The 26,485-nt window shown below is 37.7% G+C and overlaps 15 protein-coding genes across 15 annotated transcripts; 7 read left to right on the forward strand and 8 right to left on the reverse strand.

Annotated features, from left to right (window-relative positions):
* Positions 1-1,581: 1,581 nt before the first annotated feature.
* RHIMIDRAFT_251154 (uncharacterized protein) lies at positions 1,582-2,674 on the forward strand (the record flags this gene model as incomplete). Its single annotated transcript, XM_023610801.1, has 5 exons — positions 1,582-1,642; positions 1,690-1,803; positions 1,857-2,125; positions 2,177-2,490; positions 2,551-2,674. The coding sequence occupies 5 exons, from the start codon at positions 1,582-1,584 to the stop codon at positions 2,672-2,674; spliced, it is 882 nt and encodes a 293-aa protein (XP_023466775.1).
* A 22-nt stretch (positions 2,675-2,696) lies between these two features.
* Positions 2,697-3,175, forward strand: RHIMIDRAFT_128190 (uncharacterized protein). Its single transcript, XM_023605505.1, has one exon. It carries the CDS (start codon positions 2,780-2,782, stop codon positions 3,062-3,064), a length of 285 nt encoding a protein of 94 aa, XP_023466776.1. The 5' UTR covers positions 2,697-2,779; the 3' UTR covers positions 3,065-3,175.
* A 49-nt stretch (positions 3,176-3,224) lies between these two features.
* RHIMIDRAFT_281263 (uncharacterized protein) lies at positions 3,225-4,233 on the reverse strand (the record flags this gene model as incomplete). Its single annotated transcript, XM_023612983.1, has 4 exons — positions 3,973-4,233; positions 3,800-3,922; positions 3,478-3,742; positions 3,225-3,430 (listed from the first exon to the last, which is right to left on the reverse strand). Coding segments are annotated over exons 1-4 (658 nt in total), but the record flags the coding sequence as incomplete, so codon positions are not given.
* Position 4,234: 1 nt separating this feature from the next.
* RHIMIDRAFT_281269 (leucine aminopeptidase) lies at positions 4,235-6,389 on the reverse strand. The gene is made up of 5 exons (XM_023612984.1): positions 5,969-6,389; positions 5,510-5,907; positions 5,110-5,458; positions 4,658-5,051; positions 4,235-4,604 (listed from the first exon to the last, which is right to left on the reverse strand). Exons 1-5 carry the CDS (start codon positions 6,266-6,268, stop codon positions 4,552-4,554), a joined length of 1,494 nt encoding a protein of 497 aa, XP_023466778.1. The 5' UTR covers positions 6,269-6,389; the 3' UTR covers positions 4,235-4,551.
* A 131-nt stretch (positions 6,390-6,520) lies between these two features.
* Positions 6,521-7,272, forward strand: RHIMIDRAFT_128210 (uncharacterized protein). Its single transcript, XM_023605506.1, has one exon. It carries the CDS (start codon positions 6,610-6,612, stop codon positions 7,159-7,161), a length of 552 nt encoding a protein of 183 aa, XP_023466779.1. The 5' UTR covers positions 6,521-6,609; the 3' UTR covers positions 7,162-7,272.
* RHIMIDRAFT_237098 (DUF862-domain-containing protein) lies at positions 7,173-8,141 on the reverse strand (the record flags this gene model as incomplete). The annotated part of the gene is made up of 5 exons (XM_023608687.1): positions 7,173-7,662; positions 7,713-7,836; positions 7,895-7,943; positions 7,992-8,014; positions 8,072-8,141. 5 exons carry the CDS (start codon positions 8,139-8,141, stop codon positions 7,173-7,175), a joined length of 756 nt encoding a protein of 251 aa, XP_023466780.1.
* Positions 8,142-8,514: 373 nt separating this feature from the next.
* On the reverse strand, positions 8,515-9,532 carry RHIMIDRAFT_237099 (winged helix DNA-binding domain-containing protein; the record flags this gene model as incomplete). Its single annotated transcript, XM_023608688.1, has 3 exons — positions 8,515-8,703; positions 8,758-9,161; positions 9,214-9,532. The coding sequence occupies 3 exons, from the start codon at positions 9,530-9,532 to the stop codon at positions 8,515-8,517; spliced, it is 912 nt and encodes a 303-aa protein (XP_023466781.1).
* A 2,091-nt stretch (positions 9,533-11,623) lies between these two features.
* On the forward strand, positions 11,624-12,046 carry RHIMIDRAFT_237100 (uncharacterized protein; the record flags this gene model as incomplete). The annotated part of the gene is made up of 1 exon (XM_023608689.1): positions 11,624-12,046. The coding sequence occupies one exon, from the start codon at positions 11,624-11,626 to the stop codon at positions 12,044-12,046; it is 423 nt and encodes a 140-aa protein (XP_023466782.1).
* Positions 12,047-12,673: 627 nt separating this feature from the next.
* On the forward strand, positions 12,674-15,630 carry RHIMIDRAFT_237101 (PGAP1-domain-containing protein; the record flags this gene model as incomplete). Its single annotated transcript, XM_023608690.1, has 8 exons — positions 12,674-12,856; positions 12,909-13,038; positions 13,103-13,729; positions 13,782-14,189; positions 14,239-14,667; positions 14,723-15,192; positions 15,253-15,482; positions 15,528-15,630. The coding sequence occupies 8 exons, from the start codon at positions 12,674-12,676 to the stop codon at positions 15,628-15,630; spliced, it is 2,580 nt and encodes an 859-aa protein (XP_023466783.1).
* Positions 15,631-15,710: 80 nt separating this feature from the next.
* On the reverse strand, positions 15,711-17,880 carry RHIMIDRAFT_291626 (uncharacterized protein; the record flags this gene model as incomplete). The annotated part of the gene is made up of 2 exons (XM_023613827.1): positions 17,506-17,880; positions 15,711-16,452 (listed from the first exon to the last, which is right to left on the reverse strand). The coding sequence occupies exons 1-2, from the start codon at positions 17,568-17,570 to the stop codon at positions 15,711-15,713; spliced, it is 807 nt and encodes a 268-aa protein (XP_023466784.1). The 5' UTR covers positions 17,571-17,880.
* Positions 17,881-17,997: 117 nt separating this feature from the next.
* RHIMIDRAFT_291627 (HSP20-like chaperone) lies at positions 17,998-18,936 on the forward strand. The gene is made up of 4 exons (XM_023613828.1): positions 17,998-18,124; positions 18,175-18,285; positions 18,340-18,576; positions 18,639-18,936. Exons 1-4 carry the CDS (start codon positions 18,047-18,049, stop codon positions 18,711-18,713), a joined length of 501 nt encoding a protein of 166 aa, XP_023466785.1. The 5' UTR covers positions 17,998-18,046; the 3' UTR covers positions 18,714-18,936.
* A 294-nt stretch (positions 18,937-19,230) lies between these two features.
* RHIMIDRAFT_251162 (uncharacterized protein) lies at positions 19,231-20,323 on the reverse strand (the record flags this gene model as incomplete). The annotated part of the gene is made up of 5 exons (XM_023610802.1): positions 19,231-19,354; positions 19,415-19,728; positions 19,780-20,048; positions 20,102-20,215; positions 20,263-20,323. 5 exons carry the CDS (start codon positions 20,321-20,323, stop codon positions 19,231-19,233), a joined length of 882 nt encoding a protein of 293 aa, XP_023466786.1.
* A 691-nt stretch (positions 20,324-21,014) lies between these two features.
* Positions 21,015-21,641, forward strand: RHIMIDRAFT_237105 (uncharacterized protein; the record flags this gene model as incomplete). The annotated part of the gene is made up of 1 exon (XM_023608691.1): positions 21,015-21,641. One exon carries the CDS (start codon positions 21,015-21,017, stop codon positions 21,639-21,641), a length of 627 nt encoding a protein of 208 aa, XP_023466787.1.
* A 1,344-nt stretch (positions 21,642-22,985) lies between these two features.
* On the reverse strand, positions 22,986-24,561 carry RHIMIDRAFT_201678 (uncharacterized protein; the record flags this gene model as incomplete). The annotated part of the gene is made up of 4 exons (XM_023606562.1): positions 22,986-23,179; positions 23,232-23,858; positions 23,922-24,338; positions 24,390-24,561. The coding sequence occupies 4 exons, from the start codon at positions 24,559-24,561 to the stop codon at positions 22,986-22,988; spliced, it is 1,410 nt and encodes a 469-aa protein (XP_023466788.1).
* A 174-nt stretch (positions 24,562-24,735) lies between these two features.
* On the reverse strand, positions 24,736-25,519 carry RHIMIDRAFT_237107 (ricin B-like lectin; the record flags this gene model as incomplete). Its single annotated transcript, XM_023608692.1, has 7 exons — positions 24,736-24,843; positions 24,921-24,999; positions 25,058-25,109; positions 25,157-25,223; positions 25,276-25,293; positions 25,356-25,385; positions 25,442-25,519. 7 exons carry the CDS (start codon positions 25,517-25,519, stop codon positions 24,736-24,738), a joined length of 432 nt encoding a protein of 143 aa, XP_023466789.1.
* Positions 25,520-26,485: the final 966 nt, after the last annotated feature.

Genomic DNA, 26,485 nt, shown 5'->3' on the forward strand with positions numbered 1-26,485 from the left:
GACACCAATGTAGTCGAAGCTGAAGACTTGTTGGAAGATGCAGTGGATGAAGATGAGGAAGAGGAATCCATCGATTTGACTTCAAGTCGTGGGTGGACTGCTGGTGAGGTCTATATGGATTCTCGTCTAAGTGGTTCAGCAGAAGGATTCACCTTCTTGAACTCTCGTTTAATGATGAACAATGGAAGATGTGCCTCTCCATTGGATTATTTCTTGTTCTTCCTTCCTGTAGATCATTTTTATTCCATTATCCACAACACCAACTTTCATGCAAGAAGTCTCGGCCATTGGGAAGATATTACCTTTCATGAATATCTCATGTGGATTGCACTCTTGACGGTAATAACTGTGGTCAGACATAATAATAGAAAGGCATATTGGAGACAAGACCAGTCTTTTTTCTTGATGGATATTGACTATAGTCAATATATGTCTTTTAACAGATTCAATGATATTATGAATATGTATATTTTTGAAATTCCTTCAAAGCAGGCTCAGGAACTTGACCCTCTTTATCAAATTAGGTCCACCATCCAAGCCTTTGTATCCTCATGTGGTGCCACTAGACTTACTAGTGAAAAAACTTTCAAGTCTTTTGACGGAAACCTAGTTACTATCAAGTGGCCGGAAGTAGTAGACGAATACGAAAGGCACAAAAGTAGGTACAATAGCTGCAATATAATGCATGTGTTGAAGTCAATTATTTCGCGGATGCTGCAAATAATATACGTGATAATCTGACCTCTTATCACGACATTATCCCAACCGAGAGATGAAAAATGCGCTTCTTTGGTTTCTTCTTGGGCCTTTGCGAAGCTAACGCATACAGTTCCTTCAGGGTCTTCTCTGAGGAAGGCGCCTCAAGGGGCCACTCGTCCTTTAAGGATAATTTGGCCTTCAACGTGCTTGAACATTGTAAGAAATTGAAATCGAGATATAATGAAGTGGCCCAAGACAGCAACCGAATGCTTATAAGTGATTCTAACCACTTCTACGTCTTAATGAGCAATGCAAACAACAAAAGAAAGAGATTGGTATGCCGTAAATACAAAGAAAGCGACACTAATGGCAAGCGGATCGAAAAATTTTGTAGCTGTGACCCCACAACCCCCTTGTACTTCGACTGTTATAATCAGCACTTGAAGACTGTCTGACTTCACCAGATTCATTAAAAATAATTCTTCATAACTTTGTCTACAATATATATATATATATATATTTTCAATAACAAAGCCTCAAGTTACTATATCACTTTATTGAACAAAGGGTCAGCCCAAATGGGCCGATTGATTTTTTTGAAAAACCAACCAGTTTCAAAACGATATGGCTATGAGGCAAAAGTGCTCACTTCTTTATAAAAACTCATCTATAGGCAGAATACATGTCTAATAATACGTGGTGAAATGGATAGCAGCAGTAAATGATTTTTTATCTAATCAAAATATTATTTTAGTCGGCCCAAATGGACCTATTGCCAAATCTGTACTTGTTAATAAAAAAAAAAAATGTTGCCGATCGTTAATTTAACATGACAAAGCTAACATAGCTACCTTTCCTTTTTCCTTTTTTCTTTACTTCAGCATGAAGCGAAGGAAAGACGATGACCCTCCGCCTCCAAAGGCAAAGTGCAATAAAGAGAAAGGTATGTAAGCTATAAAGTCGATATGTCATTTATTAAGGGTCCATTAGCCGTCGATCACGGGTTCCCTTCTTTGTTTTCACAAACGCAAACAAATTTATTCAAGAACACATCTTTTGAAGCAAGTGATGATGATTTTCAAGAAACACCATTGCTTAGAAAAGGTAAAGATAGCATCTATTAGCTCCAGCTGTTTTATAACGGATTGTTATAATAGGCAAGAACGTCCATACTATTTTGAAAGCTGCTAAAGAAGGCACATCTGCTCCTGGTCCCTCAGATGTTGTCATCAATGAAAATGCATCTATGCCCGTAGTCAACAAAGATACAAGTGCTCAAGCTGTCTCACCTGCTCCTATTCCTTACACTAGCTGTACTTCTGCTCCCACCAAGGCCTCTAAGAAATATCAAAGCAAGGTTGATAAAACTGAAGTACTTAAAAAGGAAAAAGAAAAGAACAAAGTGACAGGCAATGAGCAAAAACAAGTATGATGCCCTTCTTGTGGTGGAACCGGTCACTTTCGCTCCTCCAGCAAGATGTGTTTTATGAATAAGTCAAAAACGAAGCCTCCAAAGCCTAAAGATACCGTCGAGAAAACTTTTGTAATCAAGACATCTTTGGCTAATACCTGCAGATATCCCAAGTTCGTTACCTTGGAAGAATACTATAACTTATGTGGTTACAATCTTGCTACAAGAAGACGAAAAGAACACCAAGAATACCATTTAGACGAATTTAAGTATATTAATGAGTTACCTACTTTAAAAAACTGCAAGCTTAACCTCATTTTTACTAGCTGCCCCTACACGTCTACAAAACTATCAAAGAATTCACAACTACTACTGTCAAGGTAAGTGATATGTCGCTCCCTTACATGGTGTGCATTTTAATAACGCTGTGTACGGCATAGATCTCAAAAGCTAAAGTTCAAGACGTACATCAACAAGCAAAAAGGAACTCAAGAAATTGTTAAAAGACTCTTTGACAACAGCAAAAAGTATGGCACATCAAGTACAGTTGGCGCTAAAAACTAAAATCCAAACAAAAGCAAGCATGTGCCTCTACCTCCTGCTGACCTCCCTTCCTTCTCTCAACGGAAGCGAAACATTGCGTTCGGAATTGATTCTTTTTTTTCAAGTATGAAAGGCAAACGACCTGCACCTATTAATGAGGGAACCGAATTTGTTTCGGTTGACGAGTATTTAACGAGTCAGATCTGTAACAAGTGCAAACCCAGACAATTAAATAATACCTCCATTGCTGGATCAAAGCGAAGAGTACACTCTATCCTCAAGTGTGAATCTTGTGGTACGGTTTGGAATCGCGATGTGAACAGTGTATTAAACATATATGGTATCTTTGTTTACAAATCAAAACATGACAATGAAAATCCTCCCCCCTCCAAAAGACCTTCAAAAGACTAACGGTGTTCTTGGATTTAATGCGCTGTCCATAGCGGCAATGCATTCCTTAACACCTCGGTGAGTATAAAGCGAGTGATACATTATTTTTTATTCATTAGTCTTCTAGCTAGAACGCAACGAATACAAATACACACACTTTATTGAATAGCAGCAAAATAATAATAATAATAATAATAATAATAAATATATATACATAATGAACAATTGTCTAATCTACGACTGTAAGGCTTACATAATTACTTGGTATCATGCCTATATCCCCATTTGATTTCTTTGCTTGCCACCAACTGCCTTTCATTTCGTGTACATACATCACTTCTCCCTTTTGAAATGACAATTCATTTGGATCTGATTTATTTGCTTCATCTACTCAATGGTCAGTACACTGTCTAATTTAACCATCTTTAACTTACAGCTGTGAATAGCCTTTACAGGGATCGTATAATCTGCGTGTGGTGATAAATATACTGTATTCTGTGATTCGTTTGTTTGATAAACAGGCATAGGTGCCACTCTTTCTTGAACATGCATTGGAAGAGGATAGCTTGGCATGCTGTTGCCAAATGTGATCGAACTTGGCTCTTTTCTATATGAATTATTGATGTATACATGACTGTATTCATCCATGTCGTGGTCATATTCTTGTCTTTGTACTCCAAATTGAAAGATCCAAATAGCCTATACACAAACTTATGAATAATACTGACTTTTACTCTTATAATTGCTATTATTTACTTGAGTTACAATTAAAATGAAATAACCAGATGCTACTGCAATTAACGTAGGTGCCCTAGTCGCAACATTGATCGCTATTTCATTTATACTGTAAGATATACTGATGGATGTGAATGTCAGGACCTATATTAGATATCAGCCATTGATCTTATTTGTTGTTATTGTTGAATTACCACAGGATAATATGTCCTTGATGTGTTTGTCCAAAGCACAGCGCATGAAAAGGACACTAAAAATAACTCAAAGCCAATAATGTACCATGATATCGTTTGACTGATCGTACGAGCCATCAATAAACCTACAAAACTAATAAACCATCCAGCGATGGCAATCAAACAGACAAACACTTGAAAAAGAGTACAGTGCATTTATGATAAGAGAAAAGAAATGGAATGCCTTTGACTCTTTTTTTATATAAACTTATTTCAGTTTTGACCCCCTTTGAAAATAAAAAAACTTCTATATAAAAGAGACCCTTTATTAATCCCCCCCCTTTTCATTCTTTATCTTTTTGTTATCCTTAACTTTATCACCCATGATACCCTTTCCTTTTAATGACTATAAAGACTACGTGTACGCGAACACCTCGTGAGCTGTTTACAGTTTATGTAGAAATCAGACCAAAGACTTCTTAAAATGTTTGCAGTAAAATGACGTACGGTCAAACCAATAAGCACTTGTCTTTTTCCTCGCATTGGATTTATTAAACTCTTTTTGATTTGTTGTATGCAACTGATCACCTAGTCCGCATTTTAACATTCTATTGACCTTTTCGTTAGTTCTATTAATGCTCTTGTGGGTCGCCCTGATTAAGTCAATTAATGTACACGTTTGATTATAGTAAACAAAAGACCTTACCGCTCATCCCCTTAATATTGTATCCCCGTGTGGCTGATGACTCCATGACGCCTGCTATGTCTATATGAGCCCAAGGAGTATCTTTGTCAACAAACTCTTGCAAGAATCTTGCTGCAGCACATGACCCACCAGAACGAGTATGGCCGACGTTGCTTAGATCTGCTACTATGGATTCTTTCATATCACGAATATAGTCGTCATGAAGGGGCATACGCCAGAACGGATCAGACACGGTATCACCTGCTTCCTTTAGCTTTTTCCACAACTCATCTGAATTGGTAAATACACCAGTATAGGCTTGACCCAAGGCAACATCCATGGCTCCGGTCAGAGTAGCAAGGTCAATGATGTACTTGGGTTGATACTTGGATGAGATATAATGAAGAGCATCAGCCTATTTTGTACAGATATCAGTCAGTTACTCTATCTCTTTTCATCATTATAGGGTATACCAGGATCAGTCTTCCTTCTGCATCCGTGTTGAGGATCTCAATTGATTTGCCATTCATGGCTTTAATTACATCACCGGGTTTGGTCGCATTACCTGAAGGCATATTTTCGCATAAGGGGATGGCAGCAACAACGTTGACAGGCAGTCGCATCTCGGAAATTCCATAAAGCGCTCCTGCCACTGTCGCTGCGCCACCCATGTCGCCCTTCATGAGGGCCATGTTGGCTGATGGCTTGAGCGATATGCCACCCGAATCAAACGTGATGCCCTTTCCGACTAATGCATAGGGCTTCTCGCTCTTGTCCTTGGCTCCCTTGTAGCAAATTTCTAGAAATCTCAAGGGCTCGACACTATATTTGTGCTTAATGTCAGCAATTCACATTACTATGTGTGTCACTTGCCTTCCTTTTGCTACAGATAACAGAGCATTCATACTGTGACGACTTGCCCAATCTTCATCATAAACGTTGATATCAATATTTTCCAATCCGGCCAACAAATAGGCAACTTCTTCAGCAAATAATTTTGGTGTCATCAGATTTGAAGGTGAAGTCATGAGCATTCTTGCAATATTTTGTGAGACTCCATACACACGACCCTGCTCCCATTGCTTGGATACCTGTGAATCAGGCAAATAAGGTTCAATCACCATCTCTTCTTGCTTTTTTTCCTGCTTCAGTTTATCAAATCTAAATTGAGAGAGAACCGCGCCCTCGGCTGCTGCCTGAGCATCCACCGAGACATCGATACCTATGTGCTTGACACCTTGCTTCTGTAGTGTTTGAATACCTATCGCAGTCTAAAATCAGTTAGCATCTTTTTTATGGTCCATATTGTCCATGCATATATATATGTATTACAGCCATTCGAACTGTTTCCGTTCCCGCTTCTTCTTTCTTTCCTAGCGATACGACAGCAACTTGAGAGACACCTCCCAGATTATAGAATATTCGTACGTCGTGTTTCTTTTTGAATCGAGTCAATTTGAGTTGCTCTTCCAGAAATTGACGAGTCGCACTCGACGCATGTGGTGTGGTCAATTGACAGGGCTCTGTATATGCGCCAATCACGAGACTGTCAAAACTTTGCTTATTGGAGAAGAACCTTTTAAGTAACTGCTGAGGCTGTCGAAATGTGGATTGTCGTAAACAAGTCAACATTTGAAAAGTGTATGGAAAAAGGGGGAACTAAAAGAGGGACTGTGATTAAATTTCTACCTTGGGGGAGAGCTCAGTTTATGCAAAAGGTGCATAAATTTACTCATCCAAAAAAGAGTATTAAACCATTACCAAGGTAATAGCACTAAACGAATCCTTGTTTCAATCAAGTCATAGCAACTTCATTTTCACCAATCTATTGGTTTATCAGTGATGAAGTTTTTTTTTTCTTCAAAGGACGAAAGTGATTAAATGATGATACATCAACAAAATGACAGCAAATACAATAAATATCACATTCAACCCTCTATTCTTTCTTTTTCCTTCTTTTCTAGAGTGTTTATATGAACAATTTACAATCGAGTACGATACCTGAACAGCAAGAGTCTCTACTTTCACTTCTCCAAGCCAACGGAATGATGAATACCAACAATACGAATCTAGCAACCACTGAATCAATACATGATGTCGAATTCCTCGCGTACTTGGCTAATTTTTCAGAACTCTCATCGGACAACTCTATCTCATCAACCGAAGAAGAGAAGCGAAAGAGAAATCGCTCGACAAGGGTCGGTCATTGCGAGCATCCAAAACACGTGTTTTACCGCGAAGAACCGTTTGCCTTTGAACAAGGTCACCATTTGATCAAGACAATCCCCCGACGTGGACGACCACCCAAGGGGTCCAAGCCGGGAGACACAAAGCAAAAGAATGGGTATCGCATGGTCGCTCTTACCGTGCGATCGTTACCCAAGCGACTGGAAGCGGTCGTGGGTCAATCCAACATCAAGGTTTGCCTGACGTGCTTAAAGAAATCGGACATGGATCCAGAGTATCTTGCAAGTGAAAGCTACATCGCTCCCCAACAACTGCTTAGACGTCAAAAAAGGAAATAAATAAGGTTTTTTTATTCTCTGTTGGCCGTTTCACTCGATGCAGGCAGCATGATGCCCTGAAAGTTGACCACAGGAGGCACCAGTCGTTCCTGACTAGGATTTCTTCCTTCTGTGTAAGAGTAAGGCGGATGTCGATTTGAAAGTAAGGACACTGTCGATGATCGTCGTTGGATAGTGGTCGACGGCCGTGTTGAGTTCGGCATGGATTGTGGAGTTTCTGGTTCTATCTCTTCCTCTTCTTCTTCTTCTTCTCCAAGTTCTGGTGGTTGTATCCATTCCCATGGTACAACACACGGGAACATGGTGCCCAATTTAGCTGCTCGGTTAATCCATGCTGGTGTCCTTTTCTGTGTGAGTCTATAGACAAATTCTTCGGTAAAATGATTACAATTCCTCATCAAGAGGTTGTAGGATGGACCTGTAAACTCGTCAGAAATGGCTGTTAGCGCCTCCTCAAACTCCTTGTCTGTTAGTCGCATGGGCCCCATATCGATGGTACGCCTAATAAGAGGGGTGAATATTATCACTTGATCATGTATATCTTTCTTTACTTTAAGATAAGTTCGGGTATGCCAATCTTGGGTTCAACAACAAAGACTCCAGTGACATTGCTCATAGCGTGCCCTCCAAAGCAATACTCCTTTCCGTTAATTTCTACTCCTGAATGAAAGATGCCTGTTGTTCTGCACATGAGACTTTTTTCGTTTGTAATATTTGAATAAATAGACGTTACCTAGCCCAAAAGCATAATAACCAATATTTGTAATATAGTTAGGTTGAAGCTACATGGTGATTAACATTTGAACAAGAGTTATTATGTCTTTATGTACCATGTCGTATACATTTACATAGACTAGCACATAAGGAATCAATGGGTAATTAAGCTACATTTAAAAAAAGCAAAGTATACCATGAGGTCTTAACTGGTCTGATTCGGTTTGAATAGAGTTATAAAATCCATTCTTTATAAAGTCAAGCATTATTTTATTTAGAAAAGAAAAGAAAAGAAAAATGAAAAAAAGACTGGCTGGTAGCAATGATTGTCAATGTTTGATAAGTGTGAGTACTTTACAAAAATGTCATTTTTACACCCCTTTTTTTGTGTTTGCTATCTTACCTCTTCTTTTTATTGTTTGACCCCATGCTTAAATAAGAAATGGATATGCAGCATTTATTCCAAAAGATATTGGAGCGGATGAAAATGTTCCTTATTGTCCCCCTAACGCACCTTTTTATGATAAAAAGTGCTGATTTTAGAGGAATAAGGAAGTACTACCGCGCGTATGTGGTTGTGTTGATAATCTTATGTCAGTTATTGTAATGTTCAGGGTGTACTTCCTTATTCCTTGTCGTCTAAGTTTTGCGGCGTTTAGCGTGACCACGCCCACTAGATGGTTCGGAGCGGATTGGGTGATCACCATAGCAACTGTTATTTGATTCCAATAGCTCATGTATTTTCGTTGGTTTCCTTGACTGTTCCGAGTTTAGGGATCTATTGCCACCTTTCAAGTGGTGTATACAACCCAATAGGTCATTCAAAAGCTATATCGAGCATGAATTCTCCGACAATGGCGTTTTCTTTTTGTTTTTTCTTACTTTTTGTTGTGTGGCAGCAACTTGCCTTAGATAGAGTACTTCATTTGTGGTAGATTCAAGCTTCAGTTCGATCTGCTCAGTGGTGCTTTTTAATTGAAGAATGACATCTTCAAGTGCTTTGTTTTCATTCATTTGCACATTGTTGGTATAACTTGTGTTGTAGATTAATGATCCAGTCGTTGGATCTTCCGGAGTATTGCCACACGAACTACTGCTATTAGACGATTCACAGCCTGTGTTAGCAATGCGATGTCGAGGTGATTTTCGTCTAATCTTGTGTAAACGATCTCTTCCATGACGCATAAAGTAAGGATGCTTGAAATCCCATCTTTGTTGTTCATTGTTGCTTTTAGGAGATTTATCTCCTTCTGAGTTATTTTCGTTGATTTTATGAAAATCGTACACTAAAGATACGTTAGAAAGAAACGATAAGAATATTACGGATTATTACTTTACTGTTCAATTGTCTTACAAAACTAGACCAGTTGCAGTGTTTAAAATAACGAGGCAAGACCTTATTGGAGAATTCGACATTATTAAAGATTGTAAATTTATCTCCAGATCCGGTCCAAGTAATCAAATGAGCCGTACTCTCCTCCTCTACCATACTGTTAAATGTTAAAAGAGCGCTCGTAGAAAATAGTTTGTTTACTTGCTTGTATAATTTCGTAATGAATGCCGCGTTTTTTGTTGGAGTCACTCTAAAGAATTGTTCAATGTAACCGTGTTTGCCTGAAAGTTTTTGTTCTGTCCCTTCGACGAAATGGTCAGACATGGCAATGGACCTGATTGGTTACCCAGTTAAAAAAAATAAAAGAGAGTGGAAAAAAGAAAGAGAAAAATGATTTACCGATTTAATATGAAATGCAACTTCTTTTTGTGGGTCTATATTATTACTAAATATGGATGATATCCCTATTACTTTTTAAAGTGAAAAGGCTAAGGAGAGAGACGAGCGGGAGAAGATAGAAAAGGAGGAAAAGTGGGGAAAAAAACAAAATACAAAAAACTTTTTCTTGTTTTCTCAAAAAAGGATATATTGCCATGATGATAAATGGAAATTCCCATTGTCTAGGATATTTTTAAAAGATTGCGGGTTTTTCTGTTCTTTTTTATATAAATCAAGATTTGTGTAACGACCCAGTATTTAGGTAAGGAAAGAAAAAAAAAGGAACTACAATTTAAAGTAACCAATTGAACCATATGGCGCTGTCGGCTGTTAAAAACGAATTCATCTGAGTTTATCCATCGGTGTAGAAACGCACTAGACCGAGCTTCTAGATGGTTCGTAATACTTTTTCCTTCGTAGTGCCTCCAGTAACCATGGATACAAAATAGTACATTAATGTAAAAAAATAAAGAGCTGAAAGAGCACTGAAGTACATGTTAGGAGGATTACGCATAACTCAAATATTGAGAACGAATCCATGCAGAAGAACTTGACTTGTCATTCTTTAAAAAGATATAAAAAAAGGAGTGATACATGTACATTTTAATATAAAAAATGTTCGAAATAAACAAATAAACTCGGAAAGATTTTGTTCCTTGGAATTATTGTTTTTTCTGAAGATTTCTAAATGACGAAAGGGGAATAAAGAAGCCTGTTTCCACAGTAAAATGTAACTAGCGCAAACTTTATCTTTACGGAGATACTTTATTTGGTAGAAAAAGCCTAATGTAAAGAGCCCCTTATCATTTTTTTCTTCTCCATGAAAATACTCTACATCAATTTTCTTCGATCAATGATATCAAATGAAACTGTCGATCTTTCTAAAATGCCGTTGCTTGTGCTATGTAAGCGAGTACCCCCTTTATACAGTTCCAGTTGTAAATAATACTAAAAAAGAGCACGCTCTGGGATCGTCGTTATGTTATAAACACATAAATATTGCTTTAAAGAAAAAGTCAAAACGTGCATGTGGTAATTAAAACGGTAATGTTTTTGATATTGCTTAAAGAGTGTCTGTTTATTGTGGTAAACATTGATTCATAACAAAAAGGCAAACTTGTAACAGCTGATTTCATATATCCTCTTTTCAAAGACAAGAGGTGGTACTGTATTCTTCTTGCTTTTGTCCTTTAATTCATTCAAATTAAAAAGTATAAGGGCTATAATATATACAAGACTGTTGTTCTGCAAATGACATAGCTACAATCGTTCAGTGTACTATTTTTGGTAACAGTATTGGATCGTAAAAACATGTACTACATAAGAGAGCACCTGCTTTTTTAGGTATATATCCGACATTTTTCTAAGCTATTGGTCATCATCATGTGATCCTTGACCTCTTTCAGAAAGCAAAAAATAAGGGCGTGCCTATGTACTATAAAACATTTTGGTGCAAGAGTAATAATTCGAACTCTAGGAAAAAACAAAAAGGAGATGAGATAATATGCAATTAATTTAGAGACAAGGCAGGAACTGTTCTGTATTCAAATCATACCCAGTTTTAGGTAAAACGACGCCTAACTTTTTTAATCAGCTCTATAATAGATGATTACTTGTTTCGATCATATTATAAAAATACTTGTTTGCAAGTGATAAACTAAAGATCTTACGCGTAAATCACTTGATAAGCTTATACTCTGAATAGTGCCTTTTTTGTTCAAGTAGTATTGTATAAATTAAGGAATATTCTAAAGACATATCGTAAACCATTTCCAAAAAGCAATATACTATGTCCAATAGAAATTCTCGGCAAGCAGTAGAAGTTTTTGATCATCCATAGAAATGTTCGATCACCAATACATACATCATATAAACAATATAAATAACACTTCTAACAAAAATAGATTTACTAACTGTACACCTATATTATACAGATATAACTGATGAAAAGAAGCCTTCTGACTATATTACCTCATCATGGTTATCTCCTGCGTTGAAAGGAAAGGAAAACGTGAAAAGCTTGACAGTTACGCATTACGTAGACCAATGGAAATAAAAGCCAACATTAACAATCCTGAATATGATGATCGATATAGCATAAAGTCTGTTATTAGTTGTATTATTGCTGGAGTGCAAGCCATATCAACAACAGTTGATTTCTGCATGCGACTGGTCAACATTAATTCTGCTCATACTCTGAATATCACAGTCATGTTTACAAGTTGGATACTGTTTTGCCACGTTATCCTTACTTTATTGGCACCAGTGTATTATAAAAGGTCCGGTGTGTATCCACCAGTTATAGATTTAGCAAAATACTGTACCATTGACGAAAAGGCAGTTACGAAAACAAGGGTCACTATCGCAAACTTCATTCTCTATCGTAGTCGCAAGCTATGACTAACGCTGCTTTGCCTCCCTATTGTTGTCATGTTGGCCATTCTTCTTTTTGTCAACAGAGATAACATATTCCTGTGTGTGCTGCGTGCTATTCGGACCACATTACTACTGGTTTCTGCTATTGCGCATTTTGTTGTTCACATTCGGACCTTTAGAGTCACGTTAGGTTTCCTTATATCTGTGTCGATTTTCTTTCTAATAACCAAGAGTTGCTTTGTAATAACGGTAGAGCAGAGATATATTGATACAGCCAGCTGACTGTCTCGCTTTTAATAAATCCCTTCATTATGGATAAATTCTTCATCTGTAACGTCTAAGCTATTTATTTCATGCTTGAAATACGAAATACTAACCATTGAATTACAAACTCGCGCATTCCTTAAAGCCTTAAAGAATAGGTATTGATTACTATGATCAGAATTACTTTCGAGATAGATTTTTGAATGGATAGTCAAAAGAGCATACATACCCAACCAAGCGGAGATTTTAATAGTTGAAGCAAGTGTTACCGCTCAATGTGAAAGGGTCTTCTCTTCTATTTTCATGCTGAGTTTTTCACTAAAGCAACTTTGGAACAGTATCACACTGTGGATATGGACAGGTTTCGCATTTTTTACACTAGTTTTCATGCTGGACTCTTCATTATCACAAAAGCTAAACATCTTTCAGACACAAAGAAAAGCAATGCACAGTTGTGACATGACTTACATTTACCCAACCTACATTCGAGTTGAACATCAGCCAAAGACGACCTTTTCCAAAAAGTATACGCTTTATCTCTACCGAGAAGGCTTTGTTGATTCTGAGCAAGTAAGTAAATGTCCATAACGGCTGTCTTCACACTTTTCTAAAGTGACAAAAGCTAGTAGGCGTACCTGTTTTATTCATACCTGGGCAAGCAGGAAGTTATAAGCAAGTAAGGTCATTGGCATCAGAAAGCTCAAAATATTCTCGTACGCAAAAGAATGTGCAGGATTTGGATTGGTTTACGCGTAAGAGGGTCTTTGTTATTTACGCTAACAGTATGTTGTTAACACTCGGTTCCTATGTGTGTAGTCGATCTGAATGAAGAATTAACTGCATTTTCTGGCCAACATGTCTTGGATCAAGCGAATTATGTCAATACTGCTATTCAAACAATACTCAATCTATATCATGGTCGAGTGGATTCGGTGATCATTGTCGGACATTCAATGGGTGGTATTGTTGCTAGGACCTTGATGAGGTTGCCAAATTATGCTCCCAATAGTGTTCGTACCATCTTGACATTAGCGACGCCACACACTAGTGCGCCTGTTTTACTGGATCCAGTTCTTTACAGATTATACCAAGATCTATCTCGGTTTTGGGAACCAAATCAGTTTACAAAGGAGGGAAAACTCAGGAACGTGACATTAGTCTCTATCGCAGGTGGATCGTTAGATAACATTGTTCATTCAGATAGCACAGGCGTTCACAGCATTGTGCCTGAATCGCATGGATTCGCAATCTTTTCGACATCCATACCCTTTGTATGGACAGAGTCAGACCATATGGCTATTCTGTGGTGCAATCAATTAATCAAGCGACTGGCAGCAACATTAGTAAATATACATGATCCTACCATGTCTGTTCATGATCGTATGGACGTATTCAATCAGCATTTGCTGGAAACAAAGTCAAGTAACTTGGTGACCCATCACTGTAAGTGTGTAATACTATATATATGTGTATATAGTCTCATCATAGGATGCAGCCTTTTCAATGCCACAGCATGTTCAAGTGATGAATATGACAGGAAACGGTAGCCATCTCTTTTTTACAAATACGAATCAACCACGACTCACAGTTGTTAAATACTCTGAAAGCTTAAAGTTACTTACAGATGTGCCTGAAGAAAGCGACCATCACTGGTTACTGGTGTCTTGTAAAAAAGCCATGGATGACTGGTCATGCCAGCCATTGAACGATGTGTTGGTAACGATACTTCCTTCTGCTAGTGCACCTACTGGATCCTACAGGTCTTTCACTCTGTCTTCTTCAAAGCCAATTGAATATGTCGGTATTTTGGAACAGACCAAGATTACCTTACAAGATAACAATGATGTTCCATTCTTTATCATTTATAATGATGAAGCAACTGTACATTGGTCAAGCACTTGGGGTATATATCTTTTTTTTTTTATTGAACCCTGGCTTATTTTATATTCTAGATATTGTGATGCGCCAAAAAGAGCCTTTATTGATAGCTAAAAAATACGTTTCAAGGCACGTGTTTCCTCGACTACGCAGTTCCTTGTTCGCCTATGATCTGCATCTCAAATCATCCAAGCCTGGAGCAGGATTGATTCCACTCATGGTACGGCAAACAGTCAATGGCCAAGAACCTAAGTACTATAGACAGATGAAGGAAAACGAATCCGTTAGGGCTACGTTTCATCAAGCTACAGGCGATGGTGAAGGTTTAGCCTTTAGCTTTTACACGGATAATCAGGCAGTGGAACTTGTCATGCGTTTTGATTGGTATGCTACTCTTGGTCGTTGCTTACTCCGATATGGATCAGTGATGCTTAATTTCATGTATGTTTGTACGCTGATTATGCTGATAAACCAATGCTCTACCTATGTACATATCGGAAGCCGTAAGTACCACATGAGCTATTGAAATGTCATGATCTAAGTAATATCTTGAAATAGGTAAATTTGTGTCCTATAAGGCAGCCTTACTGGGCTGTATGAGGTCAGATTTTATACACATTATGGCGTTACTGCTCTTTTTGAGCTCATACCAGTATTTTGCAAGATCACATCAATTGATGATGACAAGCTATCTACCCTTATACAGTGCAATAACCAAGGACATGTTCTTTGGAAATGACGATCCCATATTTATTCTCGTGACAGTATTTCTATTTATGCTGAGTGTTGGTCTAACAGCTATCGTCTGGCTTCTCATATCTTTTTTAACGGCTTTACTGAGCAAATTGATTAAATGTATGTACCAAGTCATTTCTGTAAATACAACATCACAGACATCATCTTGGAGACATTTTTTCATACACGCGTCAATCGTGCTCGCCCTTGTGCGGCTTGTACCCACATCTGTACTAATCACCATATACTACATCATTTGGCTTATAATGACAGCTACCTCTCATACAAGTTCTGTAAGTAAAAGCAATTCATATTTTACTATGACGTACTTATTTATGCTACTAACCATACAGAATTTACCTTCTCCTCAAAACACGTACAGATATCGTCAATCATGGCTTATGTTTTTAACATCCCTGCTGCCCTATCACATACCAGGTACCATTGTTTATATAAAGAATATTTTAGCAGGTTGGACACGTCCGACACAGCCACTATGGTTAATCATGCAACAACTTCCAACCGTTTTTATCTTGATCTACTTGGTTACCTTGGGTAATCAACCCAAAACAATGTCTCTTAGGTAACAAAAAACAAGTTTATGACATTGAGTCTAACAAAGTTATAGATGGTTAGCATTCGGTAGATACGCTCTTTACGGCATCATTATGCATCAGCTCCTGTTTGGTTTTAGACACCCCTTTATTATACCCATTGGTTTTTTTAAATAGAAAGTCTGAATAAAGAGGCTATGACAAGCGATGGTTATGATTTTATTACTACTTTTTGTGAAAAACAAAAAACAGACTCCTTAGACAGAGGCAAGGATAGGGGGTTCGACAAATTCCTTGGCAGCCTTAGCACCAGTATCATCAGCGGCAGCAGCAGCACCACCGTGAAGAGCCAAGAGAGCAGAGACATCGAACTTGGGAGCCTTGAGGATCTTGACCTTGCGGATGTAGGTGTTTTGGAGAGGGTAGATACCTTGACAAGCCTTTTCAATGCGGACGGCAATAGCATCTTGAGAAAAGTTGGAGGCAGAGCTAGTGACCTTGGCGACCAATTCCTTGAGGTCACAAGCAGTGGCTTCCTCAGTCATGATTTCAAACATCTTCTTGCGGATTTGACGGATTTGAGAAGATTGGGCATAAGTGGTCTTCTTGATTTGGTTGCGGCGACGAGCAGTGAAGGAGATGGCAAAGAGACGAACCAAGTAACCATCAGTGGTCTTGATGTCAACAAAGGCTTCAATAAGAGATTGCCACTTCTTGACCATAGAACGAAGCTTGTCGGTGGTCATGTCCATACCGTAAAAGTTGGTAAGACAGTTCTTGCCTTGGATTTCATCAACCTTGAGCTTGATCTTACGGAAGGCACGGCCTTCATCCTTGGACAAGTCACCGAGAGAGACTTCGACGACACGACCGTTCAAGGAGTCGTTGGCGTTACGGAGACCTTGAGTACGGTTGACCAAGGTCTTACCGACTTGACGAACTTCGAACATGGAAGGAGCCTTGATATCATACCAGTCCTTACGGGTGAAGGGGTCAACACTACATGATGAATGAGTATGGTTGTCATGACAAATGAAAGAAAGAGAGATAATTGAAGAGAAAATGTCGTGTCTGTTTATCTGTAAAAATGTTAAGTTGTTGTGTATAATGTTGTTATTGTTGTATACATATCAATTAAGTTCAATGATGAGCATGTGTTTACTCTCTCCCTCTTCATTTTTTCTCGCATAGTGTAAGATTCTACAATCCAATTTCTCGGCTGCACTTTGTATCTCTTTGTCGTTCTCCCTTTCCCCACTTTCTCTTCAATAATATCTCTCTCTCTTTCTTGTGTGTGTGTGTGCATATCTATGCATGTTGATTACTTACACCTTCTTCTTCAAACCTTTCTTTCCCTTAGAAAGACGCCTTTACAAAAAAAATGTCAATTCATGATCAATCAGTGTTTATGGATATTTGTATAGTATTTACTTATTCTTGCCGACAGCTATAATAAAAGACGATATGGTTTAGTAAATGGATGGATGGATGCATCGATGTTTATGACATACCCATATTATCGATTAAAAAGAAGGATCATTAGGTTGCCTATATGGCTCTCTGTTATGTGCTCCACGCAGCGAGGACCAAAGACTCAGTAGGCTGGAGCGGGTGTGACTTTTTTTCAGCCCGCAACAAGTTTAGTGCGGTGGCTTGTTAGTTATCATGCAGCGCTATGAATGAGGCCATATCAAATGTAGTCATAGCTCGTTTTCTGTCACTATGAGTGTTCCATACAACGATGTATGGGTGTTTTATTGATAAATCAGACTGCATACAAGGAGAAAGAAAAATAGTTAAGATTAAAAAAGAGAGGGAAATGAACTATGAGTCAATGATGAGTTAGTCTTGATTTACTGTGAGGTTAAGCAAAAACATAAGCTTGGCTTATAAAGACTTGTTGCGCATGTTGATACTATACGAAAGGTTAATGTTGCGAATGAAAAACAAGCTAGACATCTGTATCCAAATAGTCTGTATATATGATGTCTTAAAGCAGATCTGCCTCTTCTACTAACTAAATTTCAAGTATCATACAAAAGGGACTTTTACAATTGACTGACATAACAGATTTCGTTGATGTGATCTACTCGAGAAAGCAGAGGACCAATGTCCATGTCTTATTTCTAATAAGCAAGACTCATACAGCTGAATTAGATATTTGAAAAATAAAGTGGCGTCTTGATTTAATTCCCTTAGTTCGGTCAAACATATTAGTATGGCTAGCTGCTTAATGGTAAAAGGATTGTCTTCTCCAACTAGGGTGCCCTTTTTATTATTTCCACATATGTATTTCCATATGATTCATCTACTCAGAAATACTAGAAATATGTTTAATTCCACCATCAATAGAATAAAAAAAAAGCTTGATTTTTAGTTATCTTCTTGAAATGTGCTAAGCTTTTCCTATAATGGCTGCAAAACGACTCTCAACCAAGGAAGAGCCACCAAAAAAGCAAATCATAAAGATTGTAAAATCATTGTCAGAGACCCACTCATAAATTAAAATTCCGAATAGCTTACTTTTTTTATTTCCTGTGGAAACGCGTCGAAACTTTTTCTTTTTCTTCTTGTTTGTGAACAAATTTAAAAAATGTCTCTTCATCCTACTGTGCTTTGGGCCGAAAGAAATGACTTGCTCTACTTGACTGTTGATCTCTCAGACATTAAAGTGAGTTAACCATGTCCTTTTTGATTCCTGAAACTAAAAAGTAAAGATAGGACCAAAAAGTTGATTTGACAGAGACCAAGTTGTCATTCAAAGCCAAAGGTGGTGTAGAACAAAAGGAGTATGCATTTGATATTGAATTTTTAAAGCCTGTTAAGGTTGAGGTAAGAGCACTCTAGTTGTAAGGTGTCAAAATATTTAGGTTGGGGATATTATAGGATGCAAAGCAACATCTGACTCCACGCAACTTATTTTTGGTTATCTACAAGAAAGAGGAAGGATATTGGAATAAGATCTCAAAGGATCGCCTTCGCTTTGTTCAAACAGATTTCCAACGATGGAAAGATGAGGATGATGAAGAAGAGGATATGGGTGACCCAATGGGTGGATTAGACTTTCAAAGTTTAATGGCTCAGGCTGGTTCAAGTGGAGGATTACCAAATATGGATGATTTGGTAAGACACACAAACAAGTAAGAGTATAATTATTGACCATTTCTTGTTTCTTTATAAAATAGCCTGAAGGAGATGACAGCGATGATGAATTTGAAGAAGATGAACAAAAGGAAGTGCAAGAAGAAAAGAAGGATTAAACTGAGTTTTTATTCGTCTAACTATAAGACTAATGAATAAAAAATAATGTATCACTCGCTTTATACTCACCGAGGTGTTAAGGAATGCATTGCCGCTATGGACAGCGCATTAAATCCAAGAACACCGTTAGTCTTTTGAAGGTCTTTTGGAGGGGGGAGGATTTTCATTGTCATGTTTTGATTTGTAAACAAAGATACCATATATGTTTAATACACTGTTCACATCGCGATTCCAAACCGTACCACAAGATTCACACTTGAGGATAGAGTGTACTCTTCGCTTTGATCCAGCAATGGAGGTATTATTTAATTGTCTGGGTTTGCACTTGTTACAGATCTGACTCGTTAAATACTCGTCAACCGAAACAAATTCGGTTCCCTCATTAATAGGTGCAGGTCGTTTGCCTTTCATACTTGAAAAAAAAGAATCAATTCCGAACGCAATGTTTCGCTTCCGTTGAGAGAAGGAAGGGAGGTCAGCAGGAGGTAGAGGCACATGCTTGCTTTTGTTTGGATTTTAGTTTTTAGCGCCAACTGTACTTGATGTGCCATACTTTTTGCTGTTGTCAAAGAGTCTTTTAACAATTTCTTGAGTTCCTTTTTGCTTGTTGATGTACGTCTTGAACTTTAGCTTTTGAGATCTATGCCGTACACAGCGTTATTAAAATGCACACCATGTAAGGGAGCGACATATCACTTACCTTGACAGTAGTAGTTGTGAATTCTTTGATAGTTTTGTAGACGTGTAGGGGCAGCTAGTAAAAATGAGGTTAAGCTTGCAGTTTTTTAAAGTAGGTAACTCATTAATATACTTAAATTCGTCTAAATGGTATTCTTGGTGTTCTTTTCGTCTTCTTGTAGCAAGATTGTAACCACATAAGTTATAGTATTCTTCCAAGGTAACGAACTTGGGATATCTGCAGGTATTAGCCAAAGATGTCTTGATTACAAAAGTTTTCTCGACGGTATCTTTAGGCTTTGGAGGCTTCGTTTTTGACTTATTCATAAAACACATCTTGCTGGAGGAGCGAAAGTGACCGGTTCCACCACAAGAAGGGCATCATACTTGTTTTTGCTCATTGCCTGTCACTTTGTTCTTTTCTTTTTCCTTTTTAAGTACTTCAGTTTTATCAACCTTGCTTTGATATTTCTTAGAGGCCTTGGTGGGAGCAGAAGTACAGCTAGTGTAAGGAATAGGAGCAGGTGAGACAGCTTGAGCACTTGTATCTTTGTTGACTACGGGCATAGATGCATTTTCATTGATGACAACATCTGAGGGACCAGGAGCAGATGTGCCTTCTTTAGCAGCTTTCAAAATAGTATGGACGTTCTTGCCTATTATAACAATCCGTTATAAAACAGCTGGAGCTAATAGATGCTATCTTTACCTTTTCTAAGCAATGGTGTTTCTTGAAAATCATCATCACTTGCTTCAAAAGATGTGTTCTTGAATAAATTTGTTTGCGTTTGTGAAAACAAAGAAGGGAACCCGTGATCGACGGCTAATGGACCCTTAATAAATGACATATCGACTTTATAGCTTACATACCTTTCTCTTTATTGCACTTTGCCTTTGGAGGCGGAGGGTCATCGTCTTTCCTTCGCTTCATGCTGAAGTAAAGAAAAAAGGAAAAAGGAAAGGTAGCTATGTTAGCTTTGTCATGTTAAATTAACGATCGGCAACATTTTTTTTTATTAATTAATCATGTTTTCTTTAATGATAAAATGTTGGAATGAAAAGCGCTCCACTTTTAGCACATTGTACATTTTACTATGGTCTTCAAAGTAGTTATCTTTATAAAAGCGATAGAATAAGGATACTAAAATGGCAAAAGATGACCATAGATCATCATAACTATCAGGAACAGTGGTCGAAGAAGTAAGAGTAAAGAAGGAAGAGGAGAGAAATAGACTTCAATGCTATTCGAATACCTCATGAAGGAATAACAGTACGTAATTCCTACACACGTATGCAGCATGTGTCTGGCTGATACGTTGAAAGTACTTTTCAAAATCTGTCCTTGACAGAGACTATCATTTCTACCGCTGCTTCCCAAGGCAAGAACGATGCCACGGAAGCTTCTGTCAATATGCTTAATAGGAATAGCCGCGGTAACTTCTTCCATTGTTGGCAGGTTGTGAGTGCGTCCATCGCCTCCTTCAATCAAATGCATCCTCATTGATGAACCGATGATAATATAATGTGATCCGCTTTCGACAAAGCCATTGTTATTAGATCTCGCCTCGCTGTTGATGCTGGAATTCTCATGGTTGCTCAATAACTCATATGCATGATGATAAATGCGTGCGAAGGGATTGCATTGGGCAAGCACAGTTGAAAGGTTTTCTATAACCTCATTGTCCAGATTTTCATTTCATGTGACCCGAAAGGGCCTTTCCCCAAGCCAACGAACAGCTCCAGTCACTCTACAGTTGATACCAGAGATTAGCCGCATTACCTTTGGGCCTCGCGACGATCTATCTACCTTGGGATTTCAGATGTCAGCATTTAATAGATTTGACAACGCCTCCTTTTGGATACCCTCATGTGCTCATTGGACAATCCCAAACTCTACGCAGAAATCCAATACAGTACCTATTCCGATTGTCGAAGCATCTCCTGGTCAGCTCCGTTTTTTATGGCACAAAGGCTTCGATCTGCTAATACAACTATATCATCCGCCTTTGACCCTACCTCATTCGCTGCTTCTTCAATTCCAGTACTGGCAAACTTTTTGGTTCCTGATGATACCTCCCAAGGTCTTCACACCATGGTTTCGCCTGCTATATGGCTATATCCCAACGGCTGCTTTACAGCATGCTTGGAATCCCAGTGTGACCGTCTCTACATTGTATAGACTCTGCCAACAAGACACTGAGACAAGCTTCGATCTCTTTGTGAATTGCCCTCTCAAGTTCAATTTTTAGTTCTCAATCTTCGAGAGATATTCTCTGCCGAACAACTTCTCTATTGCAGATGAAATATGGTCTGTGTTCACTTCTTTTGTCCCAGCAGACGAGCAAACAACAGTCGATACGGGCGTTCTCTGTTTCTTTGGCGCGAGTATCGCAACAATTTGGAAATACCACTGGCGTTGCGTGTTCGATGACACTCCGTGGTATACAACTGCAGTCGTTCATAGCTTCGGATTGAAACATGGCGGATTCCTGTCGTCATTGCCTTTTGAACGGAAGTTATCTTCCACTATAGAACTATAATTTATTAAAAATTTTTGTTGAATAAGTCCACACTATCATATTATATATATATATTAGAATGATTGGAATGATAGTGTTATTGAGGTAATATATTAATATTTGAGATTGCTTTAGCTTGTGTATGAAATATATATTGTTTATTTGATGATAAAGGGTGTAATCACCTTCGATATAAGAGTAGAAATACGACAGTCATCCATAACAGCAACAGCTTCTACAAATCTTGGACATAAATCACCAACAAATGAAATGATTTGCGTTTCGTCATTTGTTGGTATTATCATCTTGCTGCCATGCTGATACAACACGTATTGGTTCGTATTGCAAAAACAAGTTGATGTAGCAAGGAAGAGGGTGAACTAGGTTATCTTTCATTGTGACAGCTCCGTTGTTGTTGCTGTAAAATTCGCTCTTCTCAATTTTTTGAACAAACAGAAATATTACTTGACTAATGAGAACTGGTCAGTCGCGTTACATGCTGACAACATGTATTGCTGTCAGTCTCTTTATATAATTCATTCTTGGAATATAGATTTATAGTAATCTCATACGACAAGATTAAGTATTTGTAGGGTAAATACGGCAACGGCATATCAATAAAGAAGTAGCACAAATCCTTGGCACATATCCTAGCTTCCTTCACTTCAGCGCACTGGTTTGCCATTAACTCTATGGACATTTTTCTGAATGAGACGAATAGTGCCAGTAATATATGTATACAAAAGCAATGACATATATGAGTAAGCCTTTGTTAAATACAGTATCTTTTCTGCTTAGATTAAAAAGTAGATACACTGCTTTGAATGAGAAAAATATATGATGATTTGGATATTGATATGATCTATTACTGTCGTCATTTCTTAGATAAACATGTCAATAGCGTGATCTTATGGTCAGAATGCAGATATGAAGTGATAAGGACATTGTATAGGATTGTGTCTATAAGAGAGGGGGAGCAAATGAAGGAATAGTACAATAAAAGAAGGGGGGTGGATGTTATTAAAATAAAAAAGTATTTTACACGATGTTAACTACAGGTATTGCAAAGCAACCTTATGAACGACTTCGTTTGTCAGCAGCAATTTTTTCGGCCATCATAGCAACAATAGCTGCACCGACGATTCGTGAGTGTTTCACAACGCCTACTGACAATTTACAAGCTATTTCTTCAGGTATAAGTTCTTTAATCGTTCTACACACACGCGGATGAAAGGAAGGGTAATCTTCGTATATGCTACCACTTATAGCTAAGGTAGAGATTATTAATGGGATGAATTTATAAGCGATGGTGATACTTACAAATTGCGTAACCTTGATCAGTCATGCCTATTCCTCTTTCTACCATATGCTGCACTATAGCCGCAATGGATGCCCCCACTAATTGAGCTGCTCTCATGCCAACCAACTCACACACTTTTTTCACGACTTCTCTATCACCCATCGTCGTCTTTGATAAATCGAGCATATCTTCTAGAATGATTCGAGTGTCTTCTAGACTATCAGAATCATCTGCTTCACAAACATACATGTAGCTCGTGTCAAAGCTATGCACTGTATTGAGCACTTCTGACGACTCTCCGCCAAATAAGACATCTCGATCCACAAGATATATGATGATATTTCTTACTAATTCACCCAAGAAGATGCCCGTCGTCATCTTTTCAAACACATGAAACTGTGGATTGATAGATTCTCTAGATAACTTTCGATCAAACCAAGTGCATGGTAAAGTACGTTTTGATGATCCAAAATTACACCATTCTGTATTCATTATCATATCTGTGTCCTTTGTTATACTTTGATCTCTAAGCTTCGTCACATTCTTTACAGGCTCATAGTAGGCACAGTTCGTCCCCAGGCTATGAACGATACCTATGCGAGTGGTTGGGTGTTGATAAGCGTGTGCTAGTAGAGTGCAAACAGAATCTAATACATCAAAACTTAAAAGTATGAATCACTTATAAAATCTAAAGTCATCTTTGGTTTTACCATTGGCGATTGCCACTATTTTTATAGGTAATCCTTTTCTACGCATACGTTCATGCATCAATTCAACAATGTCTACGCCGACACCATTAGGATAGCTAAGGCCATATCCCAGTGATAATATTCGACCTGTGTTGAGACGTGTTTGTTTTATGGCGAATCCAAATGAAACTGCCATTGGATATATGAATAGGTCTTGAGTGCCAACCCGAGTTAAAAAATCTGATATACATTCGACAATATAATCAATGAGTACTGCAAAATCATCTCCACTAGCTAAATCTTGGGGTATTTTGTATTGAAATTGATTAATAGCTAATTTTCCATTGTCGCCCTTTAGCCGCACTTGACATGCGTATATATCCATTCCTGCTATTTCTAAGGCAAGATAGGTGCCCTTTTCATTACCAGTGGGATAGCCTATAAAGCAATGGTTAGAACATATTCATTAATATGAATCGAGGCACCAACCCGTGACATAAGTAGGAATCATGTTTAAATCACTTGTTCTGTCGTCTGCTAAACCAGCAGTTAGTTCATTTCGGAAAGAGTTGACTATATCTTTCAAAACATTTTGGTCAAGACAAAATAGTTGCTCTAGCTCCCTTATTGCTTCTCGCTGGTTGGGCGTGGAATGAACCATTTCTTGAAGAGGTGTAGCCTGTCTTTGACTCATTAGGTAAAACGACAAGGGAAAAAAAAGGGACCAAAATAAAGGAAAACTGAATTTATTATACGCTGGGAAATGGCGGGAAAAATGAATCAATAGCCTTTCACCTATTTGGTACTTGGGAAAATACATAATGTGATGGTTTTTTTATTCTTCTTCTTCTGCAAAAGGTATCAATGTCCATTGTTGAAGATCATGATTCCCTACTCGACGACCATTTGTGACGATATAAGTGCCTTCGTCTTCACAGTCTCCCTATGAAAAAGATTAGATCGTCAAGCTATTTTTTTTTTTTTTACTGATCTTTTAGATACGAATTTTAAACACGTTACCTCAAGGTCCAATACAAGTCTTGGATCAGCTACAGCATAAATGTAGCCGTCACGAATTCCCCATCTTTGGTTATGTGCCCTATGCACATATTTGTATAAGAAAGAGATGTTGGTTGTTCATTTTGTCTGTGACTTACATTGTTTTTTTACGACCCCACAAGTTAACCTTTTGTCCAACCCTGAGATCGCCTATAGACGATGTTTAATGTTTATAAAAATGATTTTAAAGTGATTACCTCCAACGATGTCTAAAACTAAAGATGATGACTTGTTGATCAAGAACCCGTTCTCAAATTGCCATAGCTACTCATATGTTGATCTTCCTTTAAATAACCCAGAAATGAATAATAATTACCTCATGTTCCTCGCCTGTCTGATAACAATGTGCTTTAATAGAGCTGAGATTTCAAGCTTATGCGTGATTTGTTTACATACCTTATTTTGAACAGTAATCTTACTACCCTCCTATCAAAAAAAAAAAAGATTAGATCCTTTCCCTTTAAAGAATCAGTTTATATTACCTCAGTATATCCATTTGTGCTAAGGACGAGGCCCGTCTTTTTTGATACAATATAAAAGGCTTTGTCTCTTAAAAACATTATTTGTGCGAGATAGACGAGAAATAAGAAAAAAGAAAGAAGAGAGAAAGAAAAAACTGAACTCGTACACCACTAATTATTCGTTGCACAAGCTTATGACGCAGCTAAAAGTAAGGGCTGATGGGGTTTACTTTTATCATATTAATGTCACTTGTGAAATGGTTTTGTTATTAAAAAGGGTTTAGATAAAAACATATTTTTTAAACTATTTTATCAAAATTGGTAAGTGCTTCAGGGCCGTTTTGGTCTAGAAAACGAAGTGTAGCCATAAGGTCATCATTACGGACATCTTCAAGATTTGACGTGTGTCAGAGCAGATAGTAAAAGGTGTAAGATGCTGTACAACAGTAACAGAGGACAAGTAGATCAATAGAATATTCATTATCGCTGGGTTTCTTTTGTAATGAAATTTGTGGGCTATAATACGAAGCTTTATTTCGTTTTAGTATTTACAACAATATATAATACGCCTGAACTCACTTTTTCCTAGTTCACTAGTATATTATGTTTAGATAGCCTAAGAGAAAAAGGAATAAAGGATTCAGGATCTATTAAATATATATTAAAAGAAAAGGAACGTGTGTAACTTTGTGTTTGCACATCTTTCAGTATATATGTATTCCTTTATTAAATATCCTCCTTGTCTTTTTATGGTAATGTATCTTAATTTTTCATCTATTGACTCTTTTCAATAATGTATATATATGTTCTACACGATCATTCTGGCACTTTATACAAGCCAATTCGGATATTCCTCCGCTTAATCCGAACGACGAATCCAGTAATCCCATTGGTAGTTTGTACTTGTGGTATTCAATTATAGTATTTCCACTTTGAATTCAGATGATGAAACGAAAAATAAACACAGGCAGGAGAAAATAAGTTTTCAGACAAGTATACAAGACTACTTTGCTTCTGTTCTCAAGATAGACATATTATTGAAGATGGTACCATGAAAGGATTCAT

Source organism: Rhizopus microsporus, assembly GCF_002708625.1.
Source record: "Rhizopus microsporus ATCC 52813 unplaced genomic scaffold scaffold_7, whole genome shotgun sequence".
In the NCBI taxonomy this organism is placed as follows: domain Eukaryota; kingdom Fungi; phylum Mucoromycota; class Mucoromycetes; order Mucorales; family Rhizopodaceae; genus Rhizopus; species Rhizopus microsporus.